The sequence below is a fragment of the Genypterus blacodes genome, unplaced genomic scaffold, assembly GCF_046128005.1.
Source record: "Genypterus blacodes isolate CSIRO-AG114 ecotype Tasmania unplaced genomic scaffold, CSIRO-AGI_Gbla_v1 ptg000028l_1, whole genome shotgun sequence".
In the NCBI taxonomy this organism is placed as follows: domain Eukaryota; kingdom Metazoa; phylum Chordata; class Actinopteri; order Ophidiiformes; family Ophidiidae; genus Genypterus; species Genypterus blacodes.
In genome coordinates this window covers 186,093-210,725 of record NW_027466841.1, presented here as the reverse complement: position 1 = coordinate 210,725, position 24,633 = coordinate 186,093, and the positions used below count along the sequence as shown (strand labels likewise).

General features: G+C 43.2%; 1 protein-coding gene across 1 annotated transcript in view; it reads right to left on the bottom strand.

Moving 5' to 3' along the window:
- Window positions 1-249: 249 nt before the first annotated feature.
- hs3st4 (heparan sulfate (glucosamine) 3-O-sulfotransferase 4) overlaps window positions 250-24,633 on the bottom strand; it is a 60,082-nt gene continuing 35,698 nt past the window's right edge. The window contains exon 2 of the mRNA XM_076144252.1: window positions 250-970. Coding sequence (XP_076000367.1) covers window positions 313-970 — 658 coding nt within the window. The 3' untranslated portion in view covers window positions 250-312. The remainder of the gene's footprint in view (window positions 971-24,633) is intronic.

Genomic DNA, 24,633 nt, shown 5'->3' with positions numbered 1-24,633 from the left:
GAAGGAGAAAGTGGGAGGGTTGGGGGGGCGGGCATGTCAGTAAACTCTTGCTAATGGATACAGACACTGCAAAGACAGCCGTGATTGATTGGCGTGCTCAAGCACTCGCTCGCTCTCTCTCTCTCTCTCTCTCTCTCTCTCTCTCTCTCTCTCTCTCTCTCTCTCTCTCTCTTGCGCGCGCTTTCTCTCACTGTGTGTGTGTGTGTGTGTGTGTGTGTGTGTGTGTGTGTGTGTGTGTGAAGACGAAGCGAGACGACAGTTGTTTTATTGAGAAGGCTGGTGGTGTGGCTGTGCCGTGCCATGCCGCAGTCTTTACGAGTCCTGCGAGCCGCGAGACTCGCCGTCTTCCTGCAGCTCCCACTCAAAGTTCTGTCCTGTCATTTGGTAAAACATCATGTTAAAGGGTTTGTAGAACTTGTGCAGCCGCCGGATCACGTCGGGATCAATTTTAGGATGAGTCCTCCCTTTGGACTTGCCGAGGCACCTGGGCGTGCTGCTGTCCTCGGGCTTCTTCAGGCAGGGGAAACCTTTTGTTTTGTTGAAGTAAAAGTGTTTATCCGTGACAATCCGCTTTAGTCCCAGGAAGTCCTGCACCTTGGCCATCTCACCGGCAGGATCCACGATAAGCCTCTCCCCACTGACAAAGTGCATTTGGGAAAGAGGAAAATACTGCATCCAGCTCTCCAAGTGGAGCGCATATATCCCTATACGCAGCGCGCTCCACGAGGCGTCGATGAGACCCAGCGTCCGGTTCTTAAAAGCCAGCACTTCAAAGGTCGGGATCTCAGGTTTTTTGGACAAAGTCTGTGTGTAGTCTGAAATGGCTCTGGTGACAGGATTACGCACCACAATAATAAGTTTGATGTCCCTGGCCATGGAGTGAATGCGCTTGGGGGCATGGTTAGTCACAAAGTAGCTGGGTGTCTTCTCCATGGTGATCTGCCCCTCCAGCGTCGAAGGCATCAGGTCTCTGCGAACACAAACAGCAGAGGAGAGAAAAAAAAGAAGAAAGCAGCTTAGCTCAGTATCATCACAAACACCTCCGGCGGCGCAGACCAGACACCCGAGGACGCGGCGTCTGCAAATGTGGGTACATTTATTAAGCTGTGCGTTATTTGGAAATTATAAGTGAAAAGCGATGTTATTAGGACCGGACGTTCTGTTTGTGAGAGAGACGTGGCGCTAATTACATCCATGGAGTAATGTGCGCGAGATAAAAGAAAGAAGATGAAACGGCAGGCAAGCAAGTATGCTCATTGCTTAATTGACTCCATCTGTGTTACTCCAGGAGCTGTTTTGGAACTTTAATAATGAGTTCACTGCATATCATTAATACCAGGGTGCCTGGGGTATTGTTTTGTCATACATTTATTATGCATGCTAGGCGCCACAATCCGCACAGGCAGTTTTATTTCTTATTCACACCCACTTCCCTAGCAATGGGAACAGGCACCTCTTTTCCCTCCCTCCCTCGACCCCCCCCCCCCCCTCTCTCTGCACTGAGTTTAAGGTTAGGCCTTTGAGGCTTTTCATTGAAGGCTGCAGTGATTAATTATGAGATCCAAGGTGATAATTTGTAGTACAATAGAAATGTCCCCGTTGCGAGACATTTATCTCATGGATAACGGGGAGCCATTTGCCATCGCCGCAAATATTATGTTCAACTCCCTTCTCAGAGAATGAGCGCTGGGATAAATCAGCGTAAAAGGAAAAGTATAACTCACACGCCGCAGACGTGAGGTGTTGTTTCCACAAGTTCCGTTTTAATATCGGAATTAAAGCAGAGCGTTGGCCCGGAGCGCATCCCTTATCAAATGTTAATGCTCGTTCCCAAATCCGCGTCGGTTCCTTTTGTTGTAAGGCCATGTGATCCTGAGCTAAATTGGTGCATTAAATCCTGTGCGAGACGCGCGCCATTTATATACTTACCGGCAAATCCAAGCTCAGGAGCTGGGAGACACGGCGTGAGGAGAAGCAGATTGAAGCAGAGGAACACTGGGAGTCATTTAAGCAATGTTTGCTCGGAAACCACGCAGCGATCAATGCGAACACGGTCGGAGGAGCATATTCTGCATAATTCCATGATAGGAGCTTTTTTTTTGAAGACTTCTTTCCGTACAATATTTTCCGGATGTGCTGACGGACCTGCAGCTGTTCCAGTAGAGTCACATCAATCATTTGCATCTTGGACGTATTCTAAATTAACTGCTCTCCAACAAACAAAATCCAATTTGCTCGGCCAAACACGCCAACTGTTATGCGCGTATCGACCACCCTCGCTCACATGCACCCATGGACACCGGGCTGAAAGTATCACAAGTGGCCTGGTAATTGCATCTCAGTAACAGTATTGCCTTCCTGATGGGTAATTTCCCCCCGGATTATGTTTGTCTCTAGACAGCATAGAACTGTGGTTACTTCTGGGTCGGTAATGGGATATTAAACATATCTGAAGATGACTCAGCGATGACAGTATTCGTTTTCATTACATTCCATCATTTTCCACACTTCTTCATTCACCGTAATGAATGGATAAAGATTTTTCCCAACCTTTCAAGGACTTCAGTTTAGCCATTTAAACCCAGACGTACAGTAGCTGGTGTGAGGGTGCAGGTATCATGTATAGTAATAAGAAAAAGGTTTGAAAACATGCCACAGAGTGAATCACCTTGAAACAACCCCATGTAAATCAACTTGGGTGCAGACCTACGGCGTGAGCCCAAGCTGGAGCGCCTCTGTGCTAATGTGCATCTTTGGAGCATATCCAATTGACAGGACAGATGTAAAATGTTCCAAGGTTACCTTTTGGTGAGGCGTGCACATAACAAGCTATTGTCCTCATCAGGCTTGACGCTACTCATCATATGTTTTAATTATGAAACAATGGAAGCCGCAACAAGCCAGATCTATGCCTGCGACGCCGGGGCCCCCGGTGTGATTGGGAATCAGTCATGGATCATGTACATCGAAAAATGTCAGCGGGGACGAAGAGGCGGAACAAAAATCAAAATGCTGATAAACAAGCTAATTTCCCCGTGCGTGGCGAATGACTCCTCTGGCCTTGCAGCATCGGGGAACCGGAGTAAACAAGAGCAAGCGAGATCGCTCCCCGTTCCTCTCTGCATCGGCAGCCAGCGCAGCGCGGGGTCATTCAGGTGGGTAGGTAAATAAAATCCAAAGCGCTAAAGAGGCCATGCTTACCATCTGCTGTTTACTGCCTCGCACCTCCAACATATCACATAACATTTACTTACACTGCCGTTTCTAGACATGTCCAAACGCTTTATTTACATAGAAAACAGTAGTGTGAAGATAAAGACGCTTCGTCGTCGTGACTTATTTATGTGTATGGAAGAAGTTCTAATAATCTCTGCCAGCTGGGAGGAGGATGTTCTTTCTGGTGTGGAGAGATATTTACTGTACTTTATATGAGAGTAAATATAGACGGACAGAAACAGAATGTGACTCCAATATCTGCTGAAGGAAATGAATAGGAGCTATAATGTGAGCCGCCATGTACAAATGACAACATGAAACAGAAGGAGAAGTGTTTCAGGCTCTTCTTATGTGAAATATAAAGTGAGTTCGCTTGTCTTGCCTTCCCCAATGTGTGTGTATTATGTCGTGTTAGAGTCGCGGCAACTTGAAGCTAATTTGACACTTCACAAACAATGCACACATGGAAACGTTGGAGCTTTTGTCCTCTTTCAGTACATGTATGTTGTTAAAGTGTAACGGGTAGCTTTTGCTCTTTCGGCCTTAAAGCGAAAACTAATCTCATCTAAACCAATTTTAAATTTTCAGCTGAGAAAAATCTTTTACATCTTTTTCAACTTGCCGGTCCTCCTTTATTTTCAGGCCTTTTTGGACCATAACACATCCCCACGTTCAGGAAGTTCTTCTGCTTCTCACTGTCTAATCTGTTTTTAGATAACAGTTACAGTTTTTGTGTTAGAGCCAGTTGTTCCACATGTGGGTTTCAGGTATCTTCTGCCTTCTGACTGACTCAGCTCTGTGTCTCTGCTTAATTGGCTTCACCTGAACAATCGGCAGCTTCAAAGCACTTGAGCTTTAGCTGTCACTCAAACAGCTTGTAACGTCTTCAATCATTCAGCTACGGAAAGCATTCAGACATTTGTCAGGCCTTCAGGCTTCAATCTTTCAGGCACGTCTTCAGCATTTGGCCAATGCCTTTCTAGTTTTTAATAATTTCATTTTATTCTATGCTATGACAGCAGCTCCCAGCCCACCATCATCCATAACTTGCGGTATGCAGTGATGTCTCTGTTTTCAATGGGGAAACTCATCTGGACAGATAATCACAATGCGTAAACACCCTCTGCAAAGTGCTGGGGAGGCGGTCCAATCATTTAGCTCAATGTTTCATTATGATCCTGTCAAACGAGTGTATGGGGAATATTTGAGGGGTATGGGGAGGTGAGAGATCATGCTAATTTACATGCCAAATACTAATGGGCCCAAACCGTTTCTTGAGGAATAGAGTTTCTCAGGAGGAGCTTAGTTGTTTCTAATAAACTCTGTCAGAGAGAGAAACACTCCCCGTCCCTCATTTGGATTGATCACAGCTCTGCTGCAGAGGATCAATCCACTGAGCTTCCTCCATGTCATGTCAAATACAATCAATTATTCTGAGAGAGTCCACACATAATAAGCTCTCAAGTCCTGGGAGACTAAATTTGGGAGACAGTGGCAGGGATGAGCTCAGATTGAAAAATCTTGAGAAATCATCTTAAATAAGATCAAATGATTTCTAAATAACACAGATGCCACATTTTGTTTTCCATTTTCTGTAACCTTTGTTGGCTGCAAGGGGGAGTTCAGCATTGTTATATTTTACGTCAGTGCTTGCAAATAAATGGTTGTGTTCATGAAATTTTAAGTAGCAGCTTAACAAACAGTAATTGTGTTGAGGTTTTTAAACTGGAGTCCAATAGTAAATATCAATGGAGGCTGTAAGCAGCTATTCATCAACAGCAATCACTCCAGACATCTGAAGTGAAAGATACTGTGGTCAGTTTGCAATGAATAATCCTCTTATTACACATTGAATGACATGTTGTGATTGCAGCAGGGAAAAGAACAAAAGCGTTTGGTTTACTGACAAGTGGAAAAAAATCAAACGCTCCATCAAATGAGTCATTCTTCACTCGGCTCTCCACGAGTAGATGCGTGCATGTTCGGAAAGCGTAAAAAGCGAGCCCACAGGCCAGAGCAGGGAGGCCAACAACAAGCGAGGGAGAGAGAGAGAGAGAGAGAGAGAGAGAGAGAGAGAGAGGGAGGGAGAGAGAGGTCCTGGTGGGTCTGTTGTGGAGTGGGAGGCATTGCTTTGTCCCGGTTAAGGTGCATTTACCAGAAAGAAAACAAACGCCAACAAATAACCTGCGATCCTGAGCAAACACACTCAAGTAACAAAAGAATGTTTGAATCTGGAGGCAAAGAGGCGATGAAGGCATAACGACGATTATTTGGCATTTTTTTCCGGACAATATTATGAAGGAAACTTTGTGTGTGTGGCCAAAGGTAATGTTGTGATCAGCCTGAAGCTGCCCGGCTGCACCCTCTGCCCTGTGATGTTCAAAGCCCTGCAGACAAACCTGATTCTTATAGTTATTTTCAATTTCTGAGACTACCAGTAGGGTCGAGTTTACCGCATGAAATTCTGTTTCCTTACCTGAGGTTAGAAATGAAACTTCAAGCAACATTCTGAAGTCCTAATCACGCCCCGTCTCTGCCTCTGAGTTATTATCCCCGATCAATTATTTGGGATATGCTCTCAGACCTTCCTGTCAGGCCGATGATCATCCTTTTTCCTGCCCTGTCATTGCAGGCGAATGCCACTTTGCCCCCGCCGCCACCGCCAGTGTTAAGGCCTAGTCTATCACTTCCCCAATGTGGCCATCTCCGAATTGGCTGCAATTTATTGGGTTTTACCCCCCATAAATTGATGTCAAAGATCCTCCATCCCGACCCAGCAATTTCCACACACACACGCCAGCGCATGTCGCAGGGGGCTGGAGCCTATCACAGGCAGGGAACATCCTGAACAGATCAGCATTCTGTCACAAGGCTAACACACAGACACACACACAGACAGACAGATAGACGAACTCAGTCACACCAGCTATGAGTGTAAATTGCGACAAAATAAATAGATCAGTCGATTTTATCTTGCAGGAAACAACACGCCTGTTGAAGCCACACGGCGTCTTAATTGAAACACAACATGGCCCCGTCCTCTACGTAAGCCTGATATAGTCGCACAGGACTGCGGGCAGCAACAGAATTGTCGAGGAGAGACGTGACAGCTGGTCCTGATCAAACCCAAATTCCCTCTCCCCCGCTTCCTGTCCCTGAGATCCCCCCCAAAAGACCAAGAGTGGGTACGCCAGGTATCTTTCTCTCTCGCTCTCTCTCCCTCTACCCACGTCAACAGACTGCAGCACTGAGATCTGATGCTGTGAAGAGCTCATAGGCCCTTTAGACACAAAAAGTAATGAAATTAAGAAATGCAGACACTATGGGCATGTTTGGGATATAATACAACACGACATCATTAGTCTAGGTCGGGAAATTTGCTCTATTTTTAGCGCGTTATCACCCAGGGAGGAAATAGATGCAATCTTATCTCGTGTCAGAGACTTGAAAGGGTATTGCTGTTTTTCCAAATTCAAGTAAATCATACAAACTCTATGTAATCGTTCATTTGTGCTCTAATACAGCAAAAGCAGTCTGCCACTCCTCTGCAAAATCATTGTATCTGTATTCTTCTTTGCGTGTTTGTTTAGATGCCTTTGAACGAGCTGATGAAAACACTTCAGTTCAGGCTGCACTCGTACAATTTAATCACAATTGCCCCCGATGTTGCGTTATTGATGTTGCCACTACAGGAAAAAAAAAACACCGAAACACAAGCATTCATGATGCGCTGTGGTCTGCTTCCCATCAACAACGGACCCATAAAGAAAAAGATTGCCTTGCGTTTGTGTCTTTCATTGTCAATTATTCGCAGCGTTGGAACACTGTCAGGAAACAATTACCTGAAACAGAACATGCCAACTGTATAGCAACAGGAAAATATTCTGAGGAGGATTCATTTGTGTTTAAATGCACGGAATGGCAACATTACCAGAGCAGTCAGTGGAAAATGGCCTCTAATGTTCAGTGCTTTTGTTTCTTTATGTGCCTTTGGCTGAGCTGATGCGAACATTCACTCGACGCATAAAATTTTGATTACAGTTGCCCTGAATTTCCTGTTATTTTTGTTTCAATTAAAAAATACATGATAATGTGCTGTACTCGCTATTATTCCACAAAAGAACTGTCATTCATCTCCGCCTCCCTCAATATCGCTCACTAAAACGCTTTGAAAAATGTATTCGCTTAAAGAACAGCACACATTCCCCGATGTAATTGGAAGTCACACCTGAATACATCAGTGTCAAAGGCGAAAATCTACATCCTGGAAATGTTGCAGATCCAGTTCAGTAAAGCAGAACCAATTAATAAGACAGTTTGAACATGATAGATTCCCCTCGCCTGAGAAAAATGACCGGCATCACTTCAGAGATTTTAGTGAAGTTTAGTCCAGAGATAAAACATCTGATCGCAGCAACATTTTTAAATCATTTCTCATTTAGAGCTCATTCATACGGCATACGTGATTGAATGACTGATGTGCTCCCTGATGCAGACGTAACAAGCTGCACTTTGTGTGTGACCGTTGTGTCATCTGAAGAAGAGGACGGCAGGCGCATGCAACAGTGTTTAGTCACCCAGCGTGTTTTTTTTCCAGCATGCCTGCAAATTGCCTGCTATAATTCACATATGTGCCACATGCGCTAAGCCTACGGAAACACCACATCTGACAAGATGACAAGAATGAAGTGCATCAATTATCGTGGGATAAACAGGTGGCTATTGAAGATATGGACGGCTTTCCATCAGAGGAGACCCATATGGCTAAAACAGTCGAAACGAGAGACACAAAATCAGCCACTAAAAACACCAAATTAAACAGCAGCTGTATTTGGATTCTTTCTCCAAAACAGAATAGTAAACACGGTTCATTTTCAATATCTTGTGCAGATAAGTTGCAGAACTGTGATGTAAAGTATCTCCTTCTGAAGATACTTTGTGTGTGCTGAGGTACTACATGTTCTTGAGGTTTGTTGAACCTGTTAAATTGTGTGATTGCTCATTTTTTGGCATCATTTAAGCACAAGGACAAGAGCATTTTTCAGAAAATGGCCTCTCACAGTCACATTTTCCCAGTTCATTACGGAGCTGTAGGTCAGCGTGACACCACCGAGGCGGAGGCTGAGCGAACTCGTTCCATTTTCCGTGTGAGATATTAGTATATATTGCGTGATATAGACTGAGCTTGATTCAGAGAAATGAGCTGGAATTCAGCCACTTTCTCCTTTGAGACAAATTTGGGGGACGTATAAAATGTCAGAACGAATATCAGGGAGATGGTACAGAAGACGCGTCACAAAGAAACCTGGTAATGTGCAGCGTGAAAAATATGTGAAAATGTCAGCGTCTGTGTCTGTCTGCCTAACGCACGGTGCTGCTGCTTAGTGAAGCAACCTTTAGATACTCTATGGATATGGATATTTTCCACCAGGTTATTGAGTACTCGCATTACTATTAGTTACCAGAAAAACAATGAATCAAGCTGCTAAACCTCAACAGGCTGATACAGAGTGCTTGGATGGATCTCTTTGCAAATCCCTGGCAAACATCAAGTTAGTAGAAATTGTAGTTTGGAATTTTCTAACTGCTGCACCCGAGTCCCGCCTCCACAGCCCCTCCCACCAGACAACATGAGACATGATTGACAGCTGAGATAGTGATTCCCCTGGTGGTAATAAGTGATATGATATATTTTGAGAACATTACAGACTGAAGCTTGAAGTCTCTGGCTTCTACGCTGCATAGCATTAACACATGCAGCATTAGAATTTCCATCCTCTGTAATGAAGCCTGAAAGTCTCTTCATCTTCCTTTGCTGGTGAAGAAGAGGACAGCTTGGTCTCAACCAGCTGTAGAAAATAAAATACACCCCATTTCCTTGTCTTCTTCAGACTCTCCACGTCCTCATTCGTCTTTAGACCACAATAATTCTATTACCTGCTTGAATTGTTTGGGAGATAAAGATGGAGCTTATCTGTTTCTATGCAAAACTCCATTTTCTAAACTTACCTCAGCCTCACTCATCACTTTGTTTACTCAGGTTAGCCTCATTGAGATAAGACTCAGATTTTACAAGCTACCTGGGCGAGATAGCAGCATCAACAATCTGTTTTGGTACCAACAAGAAGCCAACAACTACACCAGGTGAGATTGCTGCTAAACCAGATGAGATTCAACCAACACCTCGAGGACCTCCAGAACTGCTCACCAGGGAAACATGTGCATCCCTGAAGTCTTGTGCCCCTGGTAACCCTCACAAACGTTCCTTGTGCTTTTAATGCTGCACCTTTTCTTCTATATTATCACTATATCATCCGACATATATAGTATAGCTGAATGAAAAATGCACCCGTCTCAACACCAGGAATGAAACCAATTCTAAGTGGTGTGTGTCCCGTTGTTATTGTTGTTCTGTCGGCAACAGCACACGGAAATCACATATGAGCAATTCAACATGTACAGTATTTATTCATCAAACAAATTGGATGTTTTGTCAGCGTGTGTCAGCAATTTCCAGCTGTTACAGGTCAGGAGGTAGATGTAACAAACATCTATTTCTCATGTGGCAGCCTGCTGGTGGCTGTAATCTCCCATCATTTACAGGATATTCACATTTTCTCCGTCACCGTCACATATTTACGATTTTCGATGGCCGATTCTAAACATTTCATTTCAAACAGGGCGTAAATCGCGAATGATAACTTATCTGGAGTGTTGATGCTCTCAGCAAATCTTTGCACGGTTATTACTGCTGATACCAAACTGGCAGAGCAGTACAGTGTGAATATGTCTTTCATAATGTTATCTACAGGTGTTCTCTATCTTTGGCGACAAGCACGTGAATGCTTACCAATGTGCTCGCTCTTTTGCTTTTTGGAGCATCTGTGTGATTTTGGCTCCAGACTCAAAGGAGAAAAGGAGCAAACAGGGAGAGCGTGACGCAAATAGTTTGTTACCTTATGCGAGATTTACCACTCTCTGTCTCTATCGCTCTGCCTAAGATCTCTGATATATGTGCGACACACAAACACACACACTCACTCACTTAACAGAATACAGAGTGCAGCGTGTGTTGAGGTGAAAGAAACACCTTAAATACAGGCACAAGTTCAATCTGGACTTCACTATTATTCACTGTGAAATGTCATAATCGACTGTTGTGACAGAAAAGGGGCAAGCAAATAGCAAACAGCAAACAAATACGGACTCGTCCTCCATGAAGCAGACAGTGGGTGGAAAGTTATTAGTGCTGACTTTAGTATTGATCCAGCAGAGGTTCACAATTTCAGGACGCATCGCATTCCAGTGTACACAATGTGAGAAAATGTCTTCTTAAACCCACATAAAGCCACTCGACATTAACGTGAGGATTAACATGATTCTTACAAGGAGCAAATAAAATATCACCCTTCACATCCCCCAACATCGCTAAAGCCTGAACTGAATTGAGTTCAGACTCTCCACGTCCTCATCCTCATCCATCTTCAGACCACAATAATTCTATTACCTGCTTGAATTGTTTGGGAGATAAAGATGGAGCTTATCTGCTTCTATGCAAAACTCATATTTCAGTCTCACTCATCACTGGACTTTGTCTACTCAGGTTAGTCTCATTGAGAAAAGCATTGCAGGTAGTGACTGACTAACCTACACCAATGGAGGTGATGTTGATGTTTTTTTTAGGAGGGATGTGCATTTAAAGTTAGCTGTTATGCTTTCATTTAATAAAGCTTTCAAACTAGTTGTGACAGTGAAATCCGTGCTTGGAGGAACCTGCTGTGTCGTCACTGATCACACTTTGACAGTCGCCACCAGTTCTTGACCGTCGCTTTCAATAAAAATGATTGAATCTTCACATAATCTTCTTTTCAACTAATTCCCATCACTGACAATACCGCTTATGCACCTTTAACCTCGTTTTGGCCTATAAATGTTTATCGATTGTGCTGAGACCGCTGTTGAGAATCACACCAATTCAGTTATTGACAATACACTCTTGACTTTGAAGTGTAGTTGAGCACACACACACACAGACACACGCACACACACACACACACACACACACAGGTTTGCTCCGTCTCAATGGCAGCTCAATTTAACCAGTTGAAAATACATCACCAGCCAAAGGTTCGAGGAGGAATAGGAGTTGTGGAAGTATTTATGTTAAGATGCAAAGACTGTACAAATAGCAGCGCCTAATATCAATTAAAGACGGTCTTTATTTCATAAGCAGTGGAGCACTTTGTTCCTCAAATAGCTCATCTATGCAAAACACTTAATATACTGCATTACATTCTTCCCTTGTTATAAAAAGCTAAATTTGGATGTAGTCTGAAGCGAAAGAAGGCAGCTATGTTTACGCCGCAACATCTGCATGAAAATGGGCTGCTGAGAATGTCATAACCATGCAGAAGAGGACTAAGCTGCTCCATTAAAGGCTAAGCTGACCTATCAGTGGAGCTTTTGCAAATCCAAATTGTGCTTTAGCTGGCAGAGACTGCTGATTTCAGACACTATGCTGGGGAAAAAAAGCTAAAATAGTCCACCTGGCTTACAGGCGGCTACCATTTATGAGATATTTATCTCTTAGTATCATATGCGCACTAAAGCTGAGGTTTTTTTTTCCATTTATAAAAGCTCATTTTCATGGGGAATATTCTATTTGCTTACTGTATATAAATGCGGCTCTAACCGGCTCAGAGTGCTTTCAGTTAGCTCCAGCCGCGACACTTACATCATCCTCTAATATGCTGATTTACAGTTATAGTTGCGATTGCAGAGAGGCTTCTGGCATAGAGTGATTTTCCCACACGTTAATACACACAAATCTGCTTTCATATGTCTGACACAAAGCTCTTTATGATGCCGTTTTATAAGGATGACTGTGAGAGGAATGCAGATGCAGTTTGGGAAATCTTAAATTCCTGTTTTAATGGCAGACGGATGGATGGATTTGAGGAATTTGCAGGGTTGTGACTTTAATAATTGAAAAATGGATCAGTATTGAAATCAAAGTAGCAGCACTGATACTGCAATTGTTCTTAAGTAAATTCCTATCCGATCTACACTCTGTTGTTCATCCTTTTCGGCTGGATTGTCTCATCCCATTTTATTGCTCACACGGGCGTTCTGAGGTTTCTTCTCATCATTTTCCTTCTTCTTGCTACTGTCTTCATGTCTTCACACATAGCTCAGACCCGCTGCAGTATGGTCCCCCATGGCCCTTGGAGACATATGTGATATACAAATTGGACTGTTCTGTATACAGATGGATGCACAGGGGCTGGCCTTTAGGTTGGCTGTGACTCGAATGAGTCATGCGAGCAAATATCAACACGACAGAATGTTGGCTCAACAGATATACTGTGTCGCGGCGGCTGACATGACGCTGGGGAAATTAATTTGCTACAGCCATATAATGGTTGGTTATTTAATCAGTGCTAGATTCAATCCAGCGCCCTAATCTCAGTGGGTTGCTCCTCGGTCCTGGTGGAGCTTCTTACATACAAAGGACCGAGGGGATTAGAGACATGAAGAGAAGAACCGTCCTGTGTGACGGCGGGGCAAGTGAGTTCACAACACTGTCAGGGAGAAAACATGGAAATGGATTCTGCCCAACCACTCTATCTAATGTCACTCTCTGTGGCAGAGCGGCTTTATCCCCTATGATGGCGTCTGGGCTTTTTTCAGTCTTGATTTCTGTTGCCATGTATATTTGATAGTTTCCAGGATCAAAGAGCGGCACGCATCCCCTCCCACTTCAACCGAACTGAAAAGACTAGGCAGCGATCTTGATCTCGACTCGCCGTGCCAAATGCTTCGGCAGGACTTCCAACCTGTTTATTATGGATGTTCTGCGTTCTTTCTGTTGATCACACTGCCGCTGAACCAATAGAAAGATATTCAGGATTTTAGAGAAAATGGACAGGGGACGCCTCAGCTGTGAAATGGCTGTTTCAAGCCATTGAACATCTCGCTGGTTTTCAATACTGGAGATGGGAGGAGATATGAGCGTGTAATCCTTGAATGGATCTTATGTAGCCTTTAGCCCTGCGAGCAGCTTGTTTAAGCACTTCCAGTAAACCCTTGTACACAGCCTAATCTCCCCAGCAGAGGCAGTTTGACACAGAGAGTGAATCTGCCATAAACACACATCACAAATGCAGGATAATGTTTTAGAGATACACAGATTAACTTGTGTAATCCGGGCTGCCAAAGGGAGAGCTTAAAGAGAAATGTGTCGAATGTTTATAGATGGAATAAAACCAAATATTCAACCTTAATCTTCAAGGGATTTTTCAGTTCATATTCTGGCCCTGATTGCAGAGTGAATATCAATATGTGCTACAGCAGAGTAATCTGATTAAAAGATATATTTTTAAATGGATACAGGTTCGTGAGTATAGAAATGTGTCCAGTAAATCCTTCACATCACTCACACACTTATTTCAATCAAGATGTCTCTCTCTCATACACACACACACAAACACACACACACACACACACACACACACACACACACAGTGGTTTCAATTGAGACTTTATGTTCCCATTTTTAAAAGAAATTACAGAAAACACAACCTCATTTCCCTGTGATGTACTCTTCACATTACTATGAAGTCATTTTTTCCGACCCTTTATTATGAAAACCTATAGCGTTGCAATTTCTTTACTCACTTTACTACTACAACTCCTGATGGCCCCGGGAAAAATATGTGTTGGGTTCTATTTTTGTTAAAAATAGTTTTTACTTGCTCATCATCTACAACCAAGGCCCAGGAGTAGATGTTGAGGAATGTACCAGGATTTTTAATGACTATATAATACTCATTATAAATCTGTTGATGTACCACTGTTTCTTGAAGCAGTTAGTATTTTCTCAGGCCAGTAACAGACAATTTTTTTGTGTTATGATACAAAGATAATAGTTTAATCAGCGTGAATCTTTTCCTCCTACACTTTTAGACTTTTAATCATTTTGACAGACAGTTAATATCCCCAAACTTTAACTCAGCGTGCCAATAATATTTTCGAATTTTAAGAAAGCAGCTCTCAACACTGCAAACCCATTGGTGATCTGCTGACATGATTAAACAGGACGTGCACCACTCACCGCTTTATCACAAAGCCTGCCTGCTTAATTAGTGAGGCGATGTCAGCTCCATTGCTGCATCGTTCTTGTTGGTGGGAATTTGTTTGCGGCGGTTTAACAGTAATCAAACTTAAGTGTATCTGTGAGCATGGAAACCTTATCAATACAGCAGGCACACGCAGGATAAATTGGTAAAAGCAAATTATCCGTATGGGCTGAGGAACATGTTTTAATTACTTGTGAAACCTGCTGCACTATCTCAAGCTGTCTGCATTTCACATCAGTATTCAATTAAGCACTGTGATCAGATGATTTGGCAGAGCAAACTGCATTGCAGCTTTCCCGGCATCTCTGCTGGCTTAATGCAAGAAATCTTACACTGATGCTGTTTCAAAGACAGCAATTTCCTTAATGAATGCACAGGGAGAGAGCTGGCAAGTGGGCAGCTCCCTCCACCCAGATGTGAAGGAAGGATGTCTGGAAATCACGTTTGAAAGGCGCTGGAACATGCGGAATATGCAGCTTCTGGATTTTTCTTATCTCTCATCTTCCTCCTTGTCACTTTACTATATTGACCAACATGGTGAAGCTGGTGGTCCAAACCCCCTGCTACTTCCTGCTGCCCCAATCCTGCCTCCCTCCTCCCCGCAGGATGACATCGCTTAAGACCTAGGAACAACTACAGGCTAAACTCTGATTATCCACGGTGAACTGAGAGAAGACCAAACTCTGCACCACACTTAGACGCTGCTGTGGATGTGAAGCTCCGATGAAAGGCTGTGTAAAGTTACACAAGAAATTAATTACCTAATGACTCACACACACGAGCAATATATCCTCATGATTGCAGTAGTAGAACAGAGGGCTCCTGAAAAGAAACACAGATGCTGCAGAAGAGGACTTAAGGCAGTTAATAGTCCTTCTGCAGCTATTAGAAGCAGGAGATACAGAAGGGTTAAGGAAGTAAAGGACTGATTTCAAATAAAGCTTTCAGCACAGCTTGTCTTTCTGCAGGCATGAGGTTTGTAGCAATGTTCACTGGTCATACTCTCCACTAAATTAACCCTTTAAAACTACAAAACATGACTCAAAGAAGCAGGATGAAATCAATATTGGTTAGTTGCAACACAGGGATCACTGACTTCAGGTCCAAACGGGGTTAAGATTGGAGTCAGACAGTTATTTGAATTCTCTAAATCAGCTGCTTGTGTGCACGTTTGAAACGCTATGAAACACCTCGACTGACAGAAAAAAGGCACACACACACACACACACACACACACACACACACACTGTATTATGCAGCTTCTCCACCGCTCGGCTCTTGAAGAAGAAGCATACATCTAAAAAAGCTTTTCAGCCGCAATAATCTCCGATGAACTGAAATGGTATAGTTACTAATGTTGTTAATGGTCAGCTTTTATGGCAGAAAATAGCAGTTAAAAGCCTGTGTTGGAGGGAATTTACCGCTCAATTAATCCTCTGCTTGCTTGTTCACACGATCACATTTGAAATATGCATTATCAAGCAGCCAGCCAAGAGCCGTACAACCTCAGCTGAATGATGGAGGCAAAACCGTCGGCAACTGATGCATGTTAATGTCCGGACAAACACACACACACACACGCGCGCACACATGCACACACGCACGCACGCACACACACACACGCGCAAACACACACACACACACACACAGGCGCACACACACAACGTGTTGCGGCGCGTCTGGGGAAGGTTTGTCCACCCTCAGATTTTCTGAGTGTATTCGGGGAAACAATATTATCATGACGTCCACCTGATGATTGCCCATTATAAATGGTCCACACATTGACTTTTAGCTCATAGACAGAGGAGGCTATTAAAAGATGCTTTATTCTCCTCCTGGTTGTTCATTATTTCTCACAGCAAAGCACGCTGACACCTCAAACAAAAACCCTGAAGTGACTGGCCTCGGGCCTGTCAGCGGCAGCACAGATAAGCCTCATACACACACACACACAGGCTTTTTTCATATTAATATTTAATCTAAATAGCCAATAACGATTGGTTTACCACTTATGAAAATGTCAAGCTAAAATCCACCGCTTAGCTGTATATTTGAATGAGAAGGAGACGGGAACGTTGCCCGTCTCAGTCTGAAGTCTGATTGTCTTAGGTGGCGGTGAGGCTGAAACAAAGGCCTCTCCCCAGCTGCCTCTGACGTTTCTAGGACAGCGTGATGAAGTCCAAGACAAGTCGTATTATTGATAAAGATGTGGTACGCCATCGCATTTGAATACTTCTGCAGTCGTGAGGACTTTGATGCGCAGCTTTTGACAAGCATCACCAATCTTTTGACCAAGATTCCAGAATAAGGCTTCTAGTTATTCATGTCGATTAAACGCTCCAATACAGAAGCAGAAAAGCAGTGAAGGGATTTCCTCGTTTCCTCCCGGATGAAGTGGGAATTTTGATGATTTGAGACCTGTTATAAAGACGAAGCTTAGGGTGCTGACAGATCCTAAATGTTTTAAGAGGCGCTCAGGGCCACAGGGGGTAAAGTCAATGTTATATGTCTCGGGAACTCTCAATTTGCACGAGTTTAGACACATTAAAGGTTAATCTGATTGGCCTCGGTTGTGTTTTTATTATGCTGCTAATCAAATCTGACACTGACTTGATTTGATGAGTATTTTGCGCCCATATTTTCCTGTCATTTTCACACCAGATGTTTGCCTCAATCAGAATGAGCCCAGTTAAAGACGCTGTTAGAAAGCGGCAAAAGCTACATATTTAATTTCTTCACACTTACTCTGCGTCTGGTGAATGCAAATTGGTTGTCTCCAAAACATCCGCAAGGTTTGGTTGCGAGGGATATTTTTGTGACAGGACAAAAACAACCGTAAAGCTTTTATCTTCTCTTTTGGGGATTTTGGTGCTTTCAGGGGGAAGAGCAGGGAGGATTACATGCTCCTCTGTGTCGGAGGAAATTCTTTGACCTCTTTACCTCTCTGAAGCTACCAGGTAATGTTTGGGAATTCTCTGTGCTGCCGAGCTGAAACCAAGCTGAGGTACAGGAGTTGCACTACAGCCATATATTGCTACTTTATGTTGTCAACTTAAAGGAAAAGAAAGAAAAAAAGCGTTAATTCAGATATTCTGAAGTACAAGTGGAGGACATGTTGTGAGTTATGTTGCCTCATTTGTGTACTCATTGTAAACACAATTGGCAGACAAACATATAATTCCTTGTGTTTCTTGAATCTGTTACTTCCTTAACATGACTAACTGAACATGTAGCGTGGGAGAAATTTACCCACATGAATTCTTCTCACACACTCACACACACACACACACACACACACACACACACAGCAGCAACGCACCAGGTTTGCCTCCCTCAGTGTGTGGGCGATGCCAACTCAAGCCGGATGCAACTAGCAAATCAGAATAGAGCAGCGGCCCCTAAAGGAAAAGTACCTAAAAATAGCGTGTTCTCACTTGGTGTGCATGGCAGCGCTGTGGTAGCACACGTTTGACGACCTTTAAGTGAAGAAAGACAAACCGTAAATGTGTCCCCTTGAAGCTCCATGACTGGAAGGTGACATCATCATAATGAGTAGCTCTGATCAGAAATTAATTCTTTATGGTAGTTACTATTATTTGATTTTATTATTTATATTGATAATATGACGGCTGAGACGCTTGATGTTTCTCCACCAGTCTCACTGTATTTTCCCCCAAAATCTACTGTATCTCTGTGCAGTGAGCCGTCTGTGATGTTTCGCTGATACTGACAGGTCTTTGTGTGAGGTCAGGAAACACGGAGGGATGTTGTGAAAAAATATCACAACATCCCTCCACCTCTGCTGCTGCGTGCTGAGTGACAGAGCGTCCTGCCCGCCTGGCTGTCATCTGGCCTGACCGTGACAGAGCAGCACATGGCTTTGGGGTGGGGGAGGGGGAGGGGTTTGGAGATGTGTCTGCCTACAACGCTGACACTATCTCAGCTAGGATGAGCCGTGTCCAGACCCTGAAAGCAAACGCAGCTTTCTGTGAGGGGGACTTCTAACTCTGCGTTGAAATCCTGTCACACACGTCTATGCTGTTCCTTTTTTGTTTAGGAAAACGTTACCCAACCACACAAATACACAACAGGGGCGCCACAGAGCACAGAAACATCTGCTGCCCCTCCAAACACACTGACTGATCAGTTTGTAGTTTGGTGATTTTTCTTTTTTCCCCCACATAGATAGTAGAATTCTTCATACTCGCATCAGCGGTGTTATATTCTCATCATCTGCAGACATATTCATCAGTAAAGTCCCAAAGCAGCAAGCGCAAACCAGAGTGCGTTCCCTTATGACTGAGAGAGGAAAGGTGATAATAGCACTGCATGAGTAAATTCCTGAGAAGTGAAGAATTCTGTGTGTGTCTGAACCTCCTGTGGTGTGTGTCAGTTTTCAGTTTACTTGCACTGGAAGGCAGTATTTTCATTTTCACATCTTCTCCTGGTTTGGCAATCATCATTGTTCAACACTTCCACGCTCCTACACTACATCTCATTGTAGTGACCATGTAGCCATGACATCATGCCGTCATGTCACAGAGCCATCGTGGTCGGTGACCAAAGTACTACGCCACAGTACCACAGTTGAATAACCGTACCGTGACATTCCAGGATTATGAAAGAACCACCAGCTTATCCTGTACAGGGGGAAATAAGGCCGGATCAAATCCCAGCATTCATTGTGGAAGAGGCACCAGACCAAATTCAGTAACATAGTATATATTTTAAAATTAAGCAATAAATCATTCATGTCAGATTCACGTGTGTGCCGCTGAACTTCTATGTAAGCGTGTTCAATCACACCCGTGACCAAAGCAGGCTGCGCTAAGTGCATGTTAGCGACAACATTAATGAAATTGTGGCCACGACCTTTAGATTTGATTATAATATGTTATTTGCCAACATTCAAACAGCAGCTGCAAGTTGTCACTGTTTAATTTCAATTAACACAAAACGCTGAACTTCTTTCGATGCTGCCCCAGAGGCAAAGCCTAGAGAACAAACTAATTAACAGCTGAGCTGACAGCATTATATTATATCTGTGTCAAAACATTTTAAGGCGGAGAAAGAATAAGCTTGTTTGTAGAAAATGTGATTGGATTTTGATGTTTACTGAGCAAACATCAGCGCACATCGCTCTGTTGTCTGCTTTCTTTATTTGTTGGTCTAAGTGTCACTTTCTGCAGAGGTTGGACGCCCTGTGGAGCTGCAGGCCTGCACCAGCCCCGCCCACAAGCCAAAGAAGTCATTGGTATGGATATTGCCTGCAGATGACTCACCTCTCAGGGGCCCTGATGGCCTTTTGATTTGCCTTGAGAGTTCATTTGAGTGGACAAAGCCTCTGCAAAAACACTAGAGCTGAATTGAAAATTAGCAATAAAACAAAAAACAAATCAAACCTATGTAAACTCCAATCGCTGTACAGGGGACAAATACAGTGCTTAAGTGGCAAAAGTGTGAACGCTTAAGCTTTAGCCTTCACCCAGTGACATTTTGATTATATATATGCACATGTTTTGACCATTTACCCATTAAAAAGCTTCTTAGGCCGATGTCATTACTGTCACAGCAAATGAGCCAGCTGGCTATCATAAAGGCTCAGAGTCGTCTCTGTTTACGGTGACGGTGCTCAAGCTGAGAGCTGTGCAGGGCGAAATAGGCAAAGAAATATTCATAGCAATATTTTCAGTCCTTCGGTGGGATTCCATTTATATCTTGATATTAATTGACGATGACCCACGCAGTTTGCTGCATTCTCTGTACTGCACGGATGCTGTCTGAGGAGGTGGAATAGATTTCTTGTGCTTCCAGATATAGCAGCCTCCTTCTTTGTTCATACTTAACAAACGCCACAGTTTGCTATGAATCGCTTCTCTATTTTTAATTATCAGTTTTTTAAATGTATCCGAACGAGTGTCAGCGCCACCTCACACTCTTCTTCACTTGCCGTCGTCAACTTGCAAAGACCTTGTGACCTCACGCCTCAGTAGACAATCCAGAGGAGCTTAGCGATTAGGAGCAACACAGTTTCTCCTCGTCTTCGCCATGTTGCCTCATTTTACATTTCAAGCACAATCACAGCGATACAACAGTAACTCTTGGATCCACTGCCCGGCCCTGTAGCTGTGCACAACACAGTGTTTTCCCTGACTGAGTTACTTCACTTCATGTCATGGAGCCTTGTAGCCATTGAACACAAGCCAGGTGGCTGATCAAGGATTTCTATAGGGAATAATAGGCTTTCATACAAAGGGACTGTGAGCAGTAGCCTTCCCGTCGTGCATACCAATTAGAAATCTGAAGGTATTTTTAAATCTGTCAAGAGATAGTCAAAGAAAAACAACAGTTATGCCTGCGCTTCCACCTTAAAAACCATGTTTACCTGTCAAGCATTCCTCTTTGGGGCCACGGAGGGAATACGCCTGACTTCTCCGTCTTCATTCTGTGGAGGGTTATCATGGTTTTTCCCGGTGTTTCTGTTCTCCGCTGCACTTTCGAGAACTCCTTGTTGTATTACATTAGAATAAATCTGATCTAAATGGCTGTCATTCCCCCGGAGAAGAGCCATTTCAAAGGTTGCACAAAGGAGACGGCGCGGCTATTACCCACATAGGCAGCAGTGTTTTGATAGCTGTCTCCGTCAGTGGCCTTGTGAAATCTTGCGGATAAAAATGTGAAGGAAATGTCATTCAAAGCCGTTAAATGTCAACTAAAACACAGCACAGATCAGAGCCCTATCTTCATTGCAGCCAATTAAACATAAATATGCGGCGGTCAGATATGAGAGATGTTAGGTTATCGGGTCACTTCCCTTTTACAGCAATTACTCCGCTGTAGAGCCGGAGAGTTCTGAGACGCATGGGTCGGTCACGTGACACCGGTTAGCTGGAATCAAAGTCTCTGACCTTTGCTGCCTCAAAGATTCTACTTTTCTGAACAGTACTTCCCCGGGATTGAGGGGTGTACATATCACAGCAGGGGGTGGGGGGGTTGATGCCCTTCGTGATGTACAACACAAGCCCTTTATCATGTAGAAAAATAAAGAAATGCTCATGACCTTTCGGATGTTCTACTATGAAATTGAAGTGTTTACTGCAGCACTCCGGCAAAATAACAGACTTGGGGTGTAAAACATGAGGTCGCGGGGTTAATGTGTCCGCTAAGGCACCGTAATGAAAGAAACACATTTAGCACAAGGCGGATTTGCATAAGACAAATATGGTGACCCGGCAACTTTTTGGATATAGCCACGAATGTTAACACGGTTCTCGGCGGTGGATGTGATACGCAGGGAAGTTTGTTATCAAAGATCCCGATTGTGGGCGAAGGGGAACGTTCAGTCTCACCTTGTGCTTGTTCCGTCTCCTTTGCCGCTGTATTTCATTAACCTTTGCTCGGGTTTAAAATGCAGCACAGCGACACACACACACCCACACACACCCACACACACACACGGCAACACTGAATCAAAGTCTGACTGTATAGCGTGTACTCTATAATACTCTATAATTGAGAACCGGTTGGAGGCAGAAGAGCAAAAACTACACAGGCTACAGTTTAACAAATTACATCTTCTGAGAGAGGACAAACATTCTTATGTTTCTTAAGAAGTGTACTCTCACAAGACAATATACACACACATGGGGAAGGCTGAAAAATCTTGATAAAGTAATTTAATCTCGCCATATCTGAAAAACAGTGACTGAAAGCCTGAGACAGAGATTTGAATGGATTTCGTTCAGCTGAAAAATGCAGAATATTCAGAAATATGAACGAAACGAAGACCAAAAGGAATCGCAATAATATCTTGAATATAGAAGAAGAACCCAGAAGAACTTTTTGACTCTGATTGCTGGAGTCATCAATCACAGCAATAAAACCTCCCACATCTACAGAAGACATAAATAAGTCGTAAATGCTTATAAATATTTTCCAACAAGTAAAATTGAGGGAATAAAAAAAAATCCAAATGCACTTGAAGCTATTGGCTGATAAAATAAAATAAAATCATCTTCAAAATGGCCAGATTACTGAATAGATAGGGATAAATATGAATAAATCGTAAATATATTACAATATTTCCCCCCCCCACGATCTATTCATTTATTACAGATGTGGATGGATTTGTAAATGCAGCGCGTCACAGCTCCATATACAAATCAATACTACTTTCATTGGATTTATCATCATAAAAGAGCCCAGCTATGATCAGGCAGCTTCTGATAACAACAAGTAAACAAATCACATTATAGTTTGTGATATGTGTGATATATTGTACAATTGAACATGAAACTATTCAAGCAGAAAAGTCCTGAAGCTGCATTAGCGGTTCCATTAATATTCAGTAGGCGTCATGAAACACGTGTCCTCCTTCAGCGTTTATGCGAGAGCAACTGTACCACTAAACTAAGATGCTAACGTTCACCACGGCACTGTAATAGATCACAGATAATGCATTATTGATCCCCTTTTGACAGATTGGTGAGCAAATCAGGCCTCCCCTCCTGCTGGAGTTTAACAGGTTAATCACTCGACACATTAATGTGTGTCCACGTGCGCCCACGACTCAGCAGCGGCAGTAAAAGTGGGATGATCTGATGCGATGGATACAGCGTAAAACACGAGCTGAGACGGCACTCTGGAGAACAAGGACGAAACTGAAACAAACAATATCATTAAATATGAATGTTCTAAAACTGTGTTTGACCACGTAATGGAGTGTTCACATGGCGATGGGGAGAGACACAAAGGGGAAAGGCAATTCAAGCAAAACAACGCCAAAAGGCCCTTTGAGAGGCTGTGATCACACTAAAGCAGAGCAGAAGCATTTACCACCGTTACTGCTCAACGGTAGCAAAGTGCTTCAGGTACTTGGGAAAACTGCAGTAAAATGTCGGCTCCTCCACACAGAAGGTGCTGCCGTGCTGATAATCTCCAGCTTGTCGTGTTTTATGGTGACGTTTAATGTTGATCATGTCTGCTGCTGCGTATATTTCACACAGATTGAGGGATGCGAGGCGAGGCTCTGTTCAGATTGCCTCTTCCCCCCCCCCCAGGTCGCAGTGGGAGAATATAGGAAAACTGAATTATGCAAAAACGTGACTACACTAATTTTGAGACGCTGTGATGACAATGAAAGGCATAAATGTCATCTATAGAAGACAGATCGCACAGAGCGGCTGTGGTTAAATGAAGCAAAAATAAAGAATATGTGCATCTAAACCCTGATAGGGGTTCAATGCATCACTGTCACAACTAAACCGCTCTGCAGTTCACACACACACACACACACACACACACACACACACGCACACGCACACACACGTACACGCACACACACACACACACACACTGATTAAATGCTGAGGTAGTTAAAACACTGGCCTAAGTGTCACACCTTGAATAAGAAGATTCTGTTAGTGGATCAGTGCATCTGAGTGAATGAAGCTCACACTACGCCATGTGTCCCATATGATTTGCATTATCCCTCATAACAAACACTAAGTGCACTTCCACAAAAGAAGCATTATAAATAAATAATAAATAAGAAAAACACATGGTATATTTCTGTCGATGAAAGCAATCTGCTCCAAAGCACTTAGACTTTGAATTGAATGAGAATATTTCATCTGTATCATACATATCAATGGCTGCAGGGAGAGGCGTGGCTTTGAGAGGCGTGGCTGCTTTGAGAGACGTGGCTCCAGAGAGGCGTGGCTTCGTTTGAAAAAGATGTGGTCAGAATAATGATTCCAAGCCTCATATCTGACTTAAAGCAAAGGAGAAGTTTGTGCCTTGACTGTGTGGTGATAATAGGAAAGTGTCACACTGAGCCCATCTGGTTGATGGCCAAAACTGAAAAAAGCATATTAAAATATATTTGCATTGTAATAAGCATGGAAACATGGACACAACACGGAGTTAAACAGCTGTGAGGTTCACATTTGGGTCAAATAGGGCAAGAATTCATGAGGAAGAAGTGATTGTTTGTGACATATATACAGCGCTTATATACAGAGACTAAAGAGATATTTAATTCAAAATGGAATGTTTTGAATAAATGACTTTAGAAGCAAAAAAAACCCCACAGCAAATGAACCAATTTGAAGCTGCGAGCAAGAGGTTGATCTCATTTGTAAGATGAAATTGGAGACATTCTAGACCTGCAGCTAACTGTCCAGTATGAATATGTGTGTCTGTGTGTGTGTGTGTGGGGGTAAATATCATTTGTTTTGTCTGGAGGCGTCAAAGTCTTAAAGGTGAAATGAAACTTTGG